This window comes from Vanessa tameamea, chromosome 9 (assembly GCF_037043105.1).
Source record: "Vanessa tameamea isolate UH-Manoa-2023 chromosome 9, ilVanTame1 primary haplotype, whole genome shotgun sequence".
NCBI classification, from domain to species: domain Eukaryota; kingdom Metazoa; phylum Arthropoda; class Insecta; order Lepidoptera; family Nymphalidae; genus Vanessa; species Vanessa tameamea.
In genome coordinates this window covers 1,175,065-1,188,328 of record NC_087317.1, presented here as the reverse complement: position 1 = coordinate 1,188,328, position 13,264 = coordinate 1,175,065, and the positions used below count along the sequence as shown (strand labels likewise).

The 13,264-nt window shown below is 32.0% G+C and overlaps 1 protein-coding gene across 1 annotated transcript in view; it reads left to right on the top strand.

Moving 5' to 3' along the window:
* The window catches only part of LOC113402871 (uncharacterized protein), a 108,807-nt gene that overhangs the window by 77,728 nt on the left and 17,815 nt on the right, over positions 1 to 13,264 (top strand). Inside the window, exons 2-3 of the mRNA XM_026643222.2 lie at positions 9,982 to 10,087; positions 11,162 to 11,273. Coding sequence (XP_026499007.1) covers positions 9,982 to 10,087; positions 11,162 to 11,273 — 218 coding nt within the window. The remainder of the gene's footprint in view (positions 1 to 9,981; positions 10,088 to 11,161; positions 11,274 to 13,264) is intronic.

Genomic DNA, 13,264 nt, shown 5'->3' with positions numbered 1-13,264 from the left:
ATTGCTGTCCATTTCACCACTTAACTTTATTTATATTCTGTACACGACGTGTATCTTAACCAGTAGATCAAAGTTCGAACCCGGGGCGAGCACTACTGAGTTCATGTGATTAATTTGTATTTATAATTCATTATACGCTCGGTGAAGGAAAACATCGTGAGAAAACCTGCACGTGGTGGATGAGACTCTGACACGTGTATCTACTAACACGCATTAGAGCAGCGTGATGGATTAAGCTCCAAACCTTCTCCTCAAAAGGGAGAGGAGGTCTTTGCCCAGAAGTGGGACAGTTACTGGCTGTTACTTATTTTCCTTAATTTTGTATATATAATATTTACAAAGTTATTAATACTTAACTTCTCCTAAATTTTTATAGCATTCGCGATACATCGAACTGCACGAATTATGTTCTTTACAACGGAATAAAAGTTGGTGCTCGCAATCAGCTGATTAAACTAACGTTATCGATCTAATATATACTCTGTAACAGGGATAATAAGGTCTATTTTCATTCATGGATAACACTATACCGTGGATTAGGATTGTGTTAGCGCGAACACTCATGCCAAGAAAATTAGATAGGATCTCGTAATTTCGTTTAAATTAGGAGTTTTCTCGACTAATTTAATGAAGGAAATGAATAAGCGTGAATCCGTTCTTTAATTGATGATATTGATGACTTAAAGTATATTTACCGAATACTAGTAAACGATTAATTAAATTTCTTAGTTATAGACTAATATCAAACGCGTAAAATTTAAATTTAACAGAAGAAACGTTTTCAAATCAAGCTAATTTTTCTAGAGCTTTAATGAATGAATTTTCTCATAATTCAGCGCACGTAGACATTTACCATTTATTCAATAAACGGTATGATTTTACTTGGGTTTTGTTTAATTAGTATCTCAATTTATCGTTTTGTTTAATTTAAATAAAATATTACAGAAAAACGGCCTAAAAAGTAATAGCCTAATTTTACTTTAGGTTTTTTATTTTTTTCATATACCATGTAAATGTTAAAAGAAATCACCCCGCACTCTTATAAAAGTTAAAGTTATATTTGAAGATTATTATCTTGTATTAACTATAGACGTTCTGCAAATATTATATTACTAGGATAAGAGCTCTTTACCGTTTGATAAAAAGACTTGAAGCTTGTTCTATTGTATTCCATCTTTAATATAAGATCATAAAAAACTTGGTTCGTCGTTTACAATTTATTTACGTTAAACAAAGTATGGAAAATGTGTGGAAATGAAATAGAGTTAGTAAAATGGATTCGCAGACTTTTACGGCCGCCCGACGTTAACTCTCACTGATAAACTGGTTTTCTGTAACCATTAATTTTGGAGAATCATTAGCAATTCTTTTTGTTACTTGCTCATCTATTAGAAACCACTGGAAGAAGATCAAAAGAGCCGAATTAAAAGACTGTAACATAATCACAACTAAACTGATAATAGTGAACGCAGAGAAAAAGGTCAAAGGTCAAAGTTTGATGACGCACAATTGGAACCGCGCGAGTCGATATTTCGGTCGGATAATTGTTTCCAAAAAATCTTGGTAACATTCTGGATCATTATGTAGTATCTAACAATCTTACAAATTAAAAAACATAGCATAAATTATACAAAATGGAAAAAGGTTCGTGTAAAAAATGTTTTCACTTTGTATATTATAAGGTAGCTAAAGCAATACTAATAAAAGTTTTCAAGTAAACGTCGCAATGTAACTAGATTTCTATGAAACTCTTAAGTGTAAACTCTTGTACACTTGTGTTACTTTGGAGTGGAGAATTGAGTTTTATTAATGTTAATACGTATTTGAACTTCGGTTATTGGTAGCGAGTTTTCTATCTATTTGTTTTTAAATCCATCACGACGAATGCTTTAATCCAATCTCTGTGGAATTTCACCTTGATGTAACTTGGAAACTAGATAAGGGGTATATAACGGAATTTACAAATTAACAAGGAGAAATTTCGAAGTAAATGGAACTAATAGCATTTAAAATTGGAATAAAATTATTATTATTTCGATGAAAAATAAAGAAAAATGTAAGGTTTTTTATAGCTATTGAGTTGCAATATTAACTTGCCTTTATGAGCCTAACCTTAATTTGACCTTAAAGTATGTAGAACATTATTAAGTGAGATTGTTTCAATATAATATTATATCACTTCAGGTTGGTGCTTTAAGATTATTATTATTAAGAAAGGGCATATAGCGATTATGTTCATCTGCTCTTTTAGGTTATTAGGTTTTTCGATCTTTTAGGTCTAGATTATCTATTGGATTATAAGAGTTGCACACATTTATGCACAGCATTATGCAATTGGCTCTCTTAATTGGCCGCCACAGGCAAAAGTATTGCTATAGTAGCTTAACCATTATACCTTGTATAATATTTACTGAGGTTATCAAAAACATTTCCCATCAAAAAGCATTTCCATACACACTGCACGAAGAACAAAAATTTGATCCAACGTTTGACCGAAACTTGGATGGTAATCCCCGCCTTTACGCTAACGACCAAACTTTGCTAAGAAAACAAAGACGGAATAATTTTTTAACGATATCGTAATATATTAGCGCAGCAACTGTCAAGGATGTCCGCTTATCTAAAACAGTAAATAAAAGTTACACTCAGGGGCGAAACGATCTTTTTGTTCGGAGTTCTTAGGAGGAAGTGTAAAAACTTTGTCAGTTCACACTAACTTCGTCGGAGGATGCGAGTTTTGTATTACTACGCTTTTATATTTGCTATCGAAGTGTACATGTGTTTATATTTTATTTCGAATACGTTGGCCGTGTAGAAGATGATATAATAGTTTATTCTCATTTAAGTTAAATCGTTTACGTTATCGTGAGAAATTGATTGGACGGTTCAAATTTGTATTATGTATTTTGTATTGATCTGAGGTTAATTTGTTAGACTCCCGTAGTCTTAGTTTCTAATCTTAAGTTGAGCTAATTAGTTTTTATATCGCCGCTTCTCATTGGCAGTGTAGCATATAAAAATGTTTGCCAATCCTGATATGGCCAATGGGGAACTATAAATCTATTTCTCTTGTGCCCGTGGTTACATTGGCTTACTCAAACCAGACCAAAAAACAGCAATACTAAGAAGCGCTGTGAAAAGAATAAGTGATCGAGCCATTCAACATACCTAAGCCAAATTTCCCAGTCAGGTTTACACAAAGAGCGCAAGTAATGTTTGTGGCATTTCTCTACTCGTGCATAAATATTCTCAATTTAGAATCACGTATCTCATTCGTAATAATTATTATGAATGAGAAGTTAAATGAGTTAAAAAAAATAAGGCTGAAAAATAAATAATTGTGGGATATTTACGCGCTGTTCCAGGTTCCTGATTTTAAATGTGGAAAAACATCCCAGAATATCATGAATGCTAAAGGTAAAGTTGGACAAACTAAATTAGGATGGATGAGGCGAAATAGAAAAAATACGATTAAACTGAAAAGTCTGAGATAAAATTTTTGCTGGTATATTTTTGTGAATCAGAAACACCAAAACATTTACCAACCGTGCATCATTCAATTTAACACCGTTGTGTTGAAAATAACTGCCTTAAAATGTATTCATATCTTTGCTTTTGTGAAGTCAAATTGTTGATGCATTTGGTTTTGAGCATCCTGAATAAGGTTTAATTAGTAAGTAGTAAGCGGACTAACTTAAACCTAGATATTTTAAATATAGAATCAACCGAAAGAACATTGTCAACAGCTCGTTTTACATCCATTGCTGGATATAAACCTCTTACAATGTCTATCATTGAAGTTACTCTTTTTTGTACATAGAACAACTTTTAAAGTCATTACTCTGATAAGTGATAGATGTGTTGACCCGTGGTAATTCTTTCAACAAATCGGTCTCAATCGCTGTCCATATCGGTACCCAAATTTGTCCTCGATATCTATTCTTAAGCTATATCTTAATGCGCAGGGGACAAATAACGAATACAAGCTCAAACACAAATTTCACTTTCTAACTCTGCACTTTAATATGGCCACATGTACAGCCTGTAAATTTCCCACTGCTGGACTAAGGCCCTCCTCCCTTTGAGGAGAAGGTTAGTAGCATATTCCACCTCACTGCTCCGATGCGATTTGGTGCATTCACATGTGGCAGAATTTCGTTGAAGTTAGACACATACAGGTTTCCTCACGGTGTTTTCCTTCACCACCGAGCACGAGATGAATTATTATAAACACAAATTTAGTACATGAAAATTCAGTGGTGATTGCCAGGGTTTGGACCCGCAATCATCGGTTAAGATGTACGCGTTCTAACCACTGGGCCATCTCGGCACTCTAATAGTCCGATAGGAACTTATCTGACACGATCGAACAGAAATCAGCTATAGACAAAGCCTACGTAACTTCCGAGGTACGGAAGTATAAAACTATCAACATCCCAATCTAGGATTTCCTGGAAAGAATAGCTCAATGAGTTTAATTACTTTCATCGTTCAGTAATTAATCCAGTAATTAATCTTTTATAGCCACACAGTCCTCTTTTATAAAAGATAATTGAAGTTATTAAAACTCTATCTATGACTTATATAAAATGCATAGAATTTGTATAAAAACTCAGTAAAAAAAAAAATGTGACGTTGAATGAGTCCCTTTTCTAATGGATTGGACCGCCTGGCTGACAAACTAGGCACAGCCTACACCACGAAAGTTGAGTGTTATAAAAACCATACTCGATCATCTTTTTATCATCAATCATACTTATCATCCAGACAAATAACTCTTTAGGGAATATTCCGAGTCAATGAATATATCTGAAATTTACGACTTTTATATTTAAGAATAATCATTTATTTTTCCGTCTATTAGAATTACAATTCTCGGCGTTTCTCTTCTATAAAATGCGTGTATTATACACATAAGTCTTCCCCTTAAATCCATGGCGTAGTTCAAACTTAAATTATATTTATATATATTATATTTATTTAATGTTAAACGCAGCATTTGGTGACAGGACTTTGTGCAAGCCCGTCTGGATAGGCATCACTCATTAGATATACACACAACAATATCAAGTGTTGATTCGTGGTCTGTGGTGAGTGAGCCAGTGTAACTACAGGCACAAAGGACATAGCATCTTAGTTCTCAAGGTTGGTGGCACATTGACGATGTATATGGTTAATATTTCTAACAGTCCCAATGTCTATAAGTGGTGGTGACTTAACATCAGGCCAAAAGTTTATATTGTCTTCATTAGTAAATTGCGCCCGTACGAAGCTGAGTTCAGACTCTGTTAAATGATACTCGTATATTAAGTAGTTCTAATTATATATTATAACTATGTAATTTTGACGACCTCCGTGGTCGAGTAGTGTGTACACCGGTTTTCATGGGTACGCCACTCCGAGGTCCCGGGTTCGATTCCTGGCCGAGTCGATGTAGAAAAAGTTCCTTAGTTTTCTATGTTGTCTTGGGTCTGGGTGTTTGTGGTACCGTCGTTACTTCTGATTTTCCATAACACAAGTGCTTTTGCTACTTACATTGGGATCAGACTAATGTATGTGATGTTGTCCAATATTTATTATTTAATAATTATTGACAGTTTTATTTCACAGCACTTGGCTGACGAGTACTGTTTCACATCGACCTCATTTAACAGATATACGACGCTATTAACGTTAGTTTGTTCAGCAATTATTCATTACCGTGTTTTAATTTGTCGACCACAATGATTTATAAACTGTTTGTTTAATATTAACTACGCTTTCAGCTGAAATGTTAAATGATTTCCCGTTTCCAATATTACTTTCTCGAATTGTATGTTACATTTAAATTAACTTTGTTTGAATATTACTTTTTTGTATACTTTGTTTTGCTTTTTAATATCATATGAATAATTTATATGTCTTGTAAAGCTACACAAATATATACGACCACTGGATTGCTTTTGTTTTTGGGACATTCCCAGGCTTTAACTTTTTAATTATTTGGAGGCTATTACAAATTTTATTCGTATGAGCCCTGCGAAAAAGGTATATTTACAGCATCAAAACACACACACAGTATTTAATTCGTATTTAATTTGCAAACAAATCACAGAATTTACTCAACCAAAAGGTAATTCATCAACGCACATTTATAAGCAAGTTCTTATATGAAGTTTGACAGTTTCTACCAATCAGAATAACCTACCGATCGAAATTAAACAACAATGGTTTTATGGGACATAAACAAGACACAGGTATCCGTTATTTAGTTTAATATTAACATTTTAAACAGGTTTAATGTATTTGTACAGGTTAAATGAAAATCAAAATATACTTTATTCAAGTAGGCATTTACAAGCACTTTTGAAACGTCATTTAACAAACTATATCAAGTGAAGCACCGGTTCGGAATGCAGATTCTACCGAAAAGAACCGGCAAAAAACTCAGTAGTTACTCTTTTTCTACATTTAAAAATACAAAGTCATGTTAGTTAAATTACAATTATATATGATTGTAATATATTCTGCTTAGACGTCAACAAGGATTTTTTACGTTATATTTTCTTAACGTTATTACTAATCAAATAACCGACGGAACGATATCTAGTGAGTTTTATTTATGATTGATATTTAAATAAACAATGTTATTATATATGTTAATCTTAATAAAATATTTGAAAACAATAAAAAAATATTCGATCAAATAAAATATTAGAAAAGGGATTTGATAAAAAAATCAACGGATACGACAATACAATACGAATGTTATGAAATTAAATACTGTAAAGATTTTTTATATTAAATAAAACGTTATAGAATAATAAAACGGATTAATAAAATATATTTACTTATGTTAATGATTGGTTATGTATAATTAATGCCTCTTTGTATTTAAAGTTCTTTATTATTTCTGAATTCTATAATATTAATGTTTTAATTGTTTTATTCAATTATACTTAATAATTGATTTTTATTTATCAATAAGACATTGATAAGATCTTAATAATAAATAAATATAGAACTAAAGAAAATAGTTGTCATTAATATATCAATATATTTTAATACAAGTCGAATGATTTAGTTCGTAATGGATTGAATAAAATATTATATTTCGTATAGATCAAGGTGACTGAGGTGAATATACAACCCAATTAAAGGGACTTAAAATGTATATGTACTTATTTCACAGAATTTGCAATTAACAGTTTTGATATATCCTTCAAACAACTAATTGATTTATGATCGGAACGTTGCTTAAAATCCCTAACACAAGATCAAAGTAATAGATTATACGACAGTTCAATAACGCAATACGTCATAGTTTTATAGCATTTTCTCTTCCAACTAAATGTAATAGACATAATATTCGTTGAGATACGTTATACGTGATGTATGGTTCGAGAACCCCAGCGGACCGAATAACTTTTTCCTGTTTTTTTCTCCATTATGAGGTTTCAGGAATATTTTGGTTTGAGTCGAATGTCAAGGGGATTCGCGCTGAATCCAGTTACTTTATATTTATACTTACATCATCATTTCTGATATGCATGTTTTTATCTATTCATTTGATTTATATACAGTGTTGTATACCGCCTCTTTGGTCTAGTGATTTAAAACAAGGCCGCAGATCACGAGGTCCTTAGAACCAACTAAAGTAATAAAAAATGTTGCTTTTAGTTGTACGTACGAACATATTCTATGAAACTCGTGAACTACAAGCCGTTTATCGAGTTAATACGATTTAAGATTTTTTATTTTATTTTGTAAGGTAATCAGTAATCTGTTCTATCCCGCAATATGCAATGTAGCTTGTACGGTTAGTGCAATACCACTATCCATATGTTTATAACATCTGTCCGTATGTATAATATATAATATGTATATAAAGCTCCATCGTCAGTCATTAATAAATGATTATTAAAGTAAAAATATTACTACAAAAACAAATAAATTCGAAAGTATATTGTTGTTTTATTAAATAAATATATTAATTTCAACAGTCTACGAGCGAAGGAGCAGCAAACAGACGATTTGCTAAAGATAATGCGTTTAATTTAATAAACATTTCTGAACTCACCAATCCACTGAGTTATCTCGGAACTCTCAATCGTTATCAATTAATTCCACAACTGCATTACGCGAGGATGTAAACGGAAGAAGGAACAATGCAAAAAAATAATTAGAAAAAGCAATTACAGTCTGCCACGAAGTTAGTGAGCAATGTTCCCCGATTAATATTTGACGTCGGTTTTAATAGTTGCAAACGAAAATATAGATACTATGATATACCAGACAGTAACCGTCTGGTGTATGTAATCGGAGCCGATGCTGGGCTAAGGTCTCCCTTTGAAAAGGAGGAGTGTCGACCTAGGTTACACGTGGATTAGATATTATCCCGACACGTCATTTCGTCACTGTCATCTTTACATTTATGCGAGCATTATGACTTTTGAATAAAAATTCTGTGTTGAGATTGAACCCTCAGTCTTCGTATCGTTCCTGGTTTGATCTACCATCTCATCATTCTATCACTGAAATCGTTTAATTCAATCTTCCTTATATCATAAATAAGATAATTAAAATGACTATAATATAAATTTAACGTAGGATTAATTAGATACATTAAGTTTTTTATCACAAATGTAATGATGCCATAAAGAACTAAACACACAATGGATAGAAAGAGAACAAAAAAAATCGTGAAAACCTGTAATACAAATAATCTTTATATAACACAGCTTGAAGAGATTCAATATTACAGTACGACAAAGTCATTTTATAATTGCTTTATGTAGACATCTTCTATTATATATATATACATATATATTTTAAACATCAAGTAATAAAAAAACAATACTACCTTGCACTCTAATGCTGAACGTTTCACGAGAATTTATTTAAATTTGATACATCAATTGTATCTAATTATATACATATAAGTATGCATCTGTATCTATATATTAATATCGTACATTAATTTATTTTAAAGATGTATTTATTTTATTCATTGTAATTTATTTATATATTATGTTTGTCTAGGCTATATACAGCTCTACCTTTGTTTTTACCTCTTTTTCTTTCTTCTGTTTTAGCGATAAAGCATCTTTCTTGAATGTGTTTATTGGTGTACAATAAAGATTATTTTGATTTTGTTGTACCGTTAGTGACAATTATCTAAAACTGTATCTTTTTTAAATACACCAATTTGCATTGAATACAGTCAAGGATGACTCGATTCTATTATAACAGCGAAACATTTCAACTATTTTGAATAAATAAAACGCAAACGCATTAAATACGAACAAGTATAATGATATAGAACAGCTTTCCAGTGCTACGAGGCTACGAGGCTACGAGGACTATAAGGACGCTCGTCAGGTTGAGAGACGTATGTAGCATGCGCCGTGAAGGTGTCCAGCTACCGCATTGTCTGATTTTCACTATATCTGCTATTGTCATACCGAATTTCATCAAAGTGGGCTTAGTATATTAGACTTCAAAAACTGTCTTGTTAAGAACATCTACATTTTTTGTTGTATAGTTAAAATGACACGTATAAGTAACAGAACTTTTTAATTTGACTTGGTCTTATAGTATAAAAATTTCTCGTATGTCTAATCCATCACAGTATTCTAAAGGGGATTGACGTATTTACATGTATAATATTATTTTTTTTAATTGAATACAACTTATAGTCCCACAATTTTAATCCTATGACAAATAAAATTGATATAAGAATAATCATCAACCCTAAATCAATCATGAAAATAAAAATTAAAAATCGCACGCAATTACTTGGAATCCGTTTCTTAATATATTAAATGTATTTGTATACTGTATCTGTGTATATAACCACTCGTTTACGTTTTGAGATGGTTTTTGTGCAATTTGATGTGACGTTCAATGAAATATACCTACTCTTAAAAGTGTATAAATAAATTTAAATCTGCGAATATAAATATGAAAAAATATCTTCTAAATATTCTTATTTTGTTACAGATTCAAAGAGAGATCACTGCAACAAGACCGTTGAAATATATGAAGATGTATCGTCGCCTCCGGTGACAGCTGAAAACTTCGGCCGACCTCTCACTTGTACATATAGGTAAGTGTCATATTTACAGCTAGAATATTCAGAATATTCAGCAGGGAATGGCAACACGAGACGGTGAAGTTGATCGAGTCATTTATAACTTGAATAATAATAATTCAAATACGCGAGGACCAATAAAGCATATCAATAAAAAACGATTTTTAAATTTCGAATTTCAAAATTATGAAAGAGAATTACAAGTTACACAGATAATATATTAATATAGTTCCGAACGAATGACGGATAGTAGAGTTTATGAAGATGACGGATATTAAAATGATATTAACATAATGATGATGATGTAAACATCCATTAGACGATTCTTAATCAAAGTGAATTATTATTTTCAATAATGTAACCTGGCTTTAATCTATTTGTAAAAATCTAATTTTGAAAATATAACTTTCATTGATGTGATACGATGTTCCAAATATTGAATAGTTTTTTATATTGGCAATTGAAATCCCTTTTTTTACAATTACGATTAGATTGATTCTGTATTTAAAGTAAAAGTTTTGAGCGTTAGTTTGTTTGTTAGTTGTTAATATATTTAAAGCTAGCTAATATTTTTATAGTTTTCAACAACAAGAACAAGGACCAAAACAAGAAAATACATCAAATAAAATGGCTGGGATCATTATGAAGACAAATATTGAGAAATATATATGAATCGATATATTCGGGAGAAAGAATTCTATATTTAATTTCCCAGTGACAAATTCATCATATCTATAGATACAAGCCGAGATAGCCCATTGGTTAGAACGCGTGCATCTTAACCGATGATTTCGGGTTCAAACCCAGGCAGGCACCACTGAATTTACATGTGCTTAATTTGTTTATAATTCATCTCGTGCTCGGCGGTGAAGGAAAACATCGTGAGGAAACCTGCATGTGTCTAATTTCAACGAAATTCTGCCACATGTGTATTCCACCAACCCGCATTGGAGCAGCGTGGTGGAATATGCTCCATACCTTCTCCTCGACGGGAGAGGAGGCCTTAGCCCAGTAGTGGGAAATTTACAGGCTGATTATGTGTGTTATGTATAGATACAAAATTGCTCACAATTACTTCTGTGTTCACAGGTTTAGAGCATTTCGAGGGTCACCAAAAGACTGGATACTTAGAATACGATTTAAAAAATTCAAAGTCGGCACTCTTATTAATGGTACTACGTGTCACAAGGGATATATGCAGGTATACTAAAATATAACTCACGTGCGTCGATTTATTCTCGACATTATTTAATATGAAAATTAATCTTTAAATCTGCTACTGTTGAGACAAGTCTGCCAGTTGCTGCTTAAGGAGGTTTGGATCTTATTTAAAACGTCATAAAAGTCAAAGGTTTCCTGGTATCACGAAAACGAACTCCCTCTCAATTTAAAGCTAAGCTTCTAATGTCATTCGGGGTAAGATAATTTTATCATTATCATTTTCAACTAATATTTATTCGTTTGGAAGTAATGATTATTTTAAGCAGACGTTGTTATCATTTTTCATAGTTCATAAAAGGTTCGGTAGAGATTCAGAGAAAAGTTCAGTAAACACCAAATTCACTGCAGAACACGACCCTGAAACGTCAGAATATGATATGCGACATTGACTATAATAATCATAAAATTTATAGAACACGTATCAAAATGACATATCATTTGTCAACTTTCACGAGCGAGATACGAAGAGATTTCTTACAGAATCACGCTCTTTCAGCTTGTGATAAAAAACGTCTAGGATTATTAGAAATTTTAAAATCGGCTACCATATATAAAAACAGCTTATTGATTTTCGAAATTTAATTCCCAAACCTCAATGTATGTTTTAGGTTACTTATTAATTTAAACAAAGCCATAATAATTGTGAAAATTATAAATTTTCCGTAACAAATATGGGCTACTTCTGAAACCATCAACATTGTAACTAATAAATATACGTATCGAGAATTTGAATGAGATGACCTTTAAATGAGAAGCTATTCTATAATATCTTAAATATTAAAGGTGGAAAACGAGAAAATACGTTAAGGGTGAAATTATGCTAAATAAAACAGAAAGCCAAAGTCCATAAGACCCGAAAATCACCAAGCAAGAAGACGTAATCGAGTTGGTGAGCGCTTTACCAATTCAACTTACTAATTTCTGAACTTCGTGAACTAAAAGAACTCGGAACTCGAACAGCGGCAATACGGATGGATAATTATTGGATCATTCCCCTGTCGTGATTTCGAAAATTCGAAAGTGAATAAACTTCGTCGTATCCGGATATTCTGGAGACCATTTATACAAATTGATTTTAGACGTTTGTGTATCATTGTTTGTTCAAACCTTTTAGTTTATCGATTACAATGTTATGGAAAACAAATTAAAGTGTTTAAAAATTATATCTAATTCTAACGTATGTATTCGTAACTTTTTTCAATCCAAGTCAATCAACTGTTATATCGAAAGCGATTTTATATCGTCTTAATAGGCTTTTAATCAAATTTAAGCAACAAAAGCCGATTCAATATACATTTATCGTCTCTAAACTTTTGTTGATTTAATTTAAATTTTAATAATCATTTCAATTTTTTGTGGAACAACACATGTTGGCTAACACATCCGGCATGTCCGTAAACGGACGAGTAAATGGGTCACGTGATTGTACGCGGTTACGCAAGGACATTAGCGCAGTAAAAAAAATTACCATTCCTTACATATCGCCAAATCTACAACAACCTTGAGAATTGACTGCCGAATTACGAATAGCCCAGTGATTCGAACACGAGAATCCTAACCAGGGACTGAGGGTCTCAGAATTTTAGTTAATTTAGGTAGTATAATCACGTGCTACCGTGAAATCTGCATCCACATACATTCTGTATAAGAGCCCGGCCTTTATAAATGCATCGTGGGGAAAATGTGTAGTTCCAGTATCTTCTCCCTGAAAAAATTTTTGCCCAGTAGTGGGACACTTAAAGTAACATTTACTTAAAATAAATCTAATTAACTAAGAATCTAAATTGAATGTGCGAAGTGGTCATTTATATCTATACTCAACTCAACATACATATCTAATGTGATAATATAATATACTTTACGCTCGAAACGTGAAGTCACTGTGTTAAAAGACGGGAAATCTAACCGATGATTCTGAGTTTAATCCCGGCAAAGCATCACTGAATTTTCATGTGCTTACTTGCATTATGA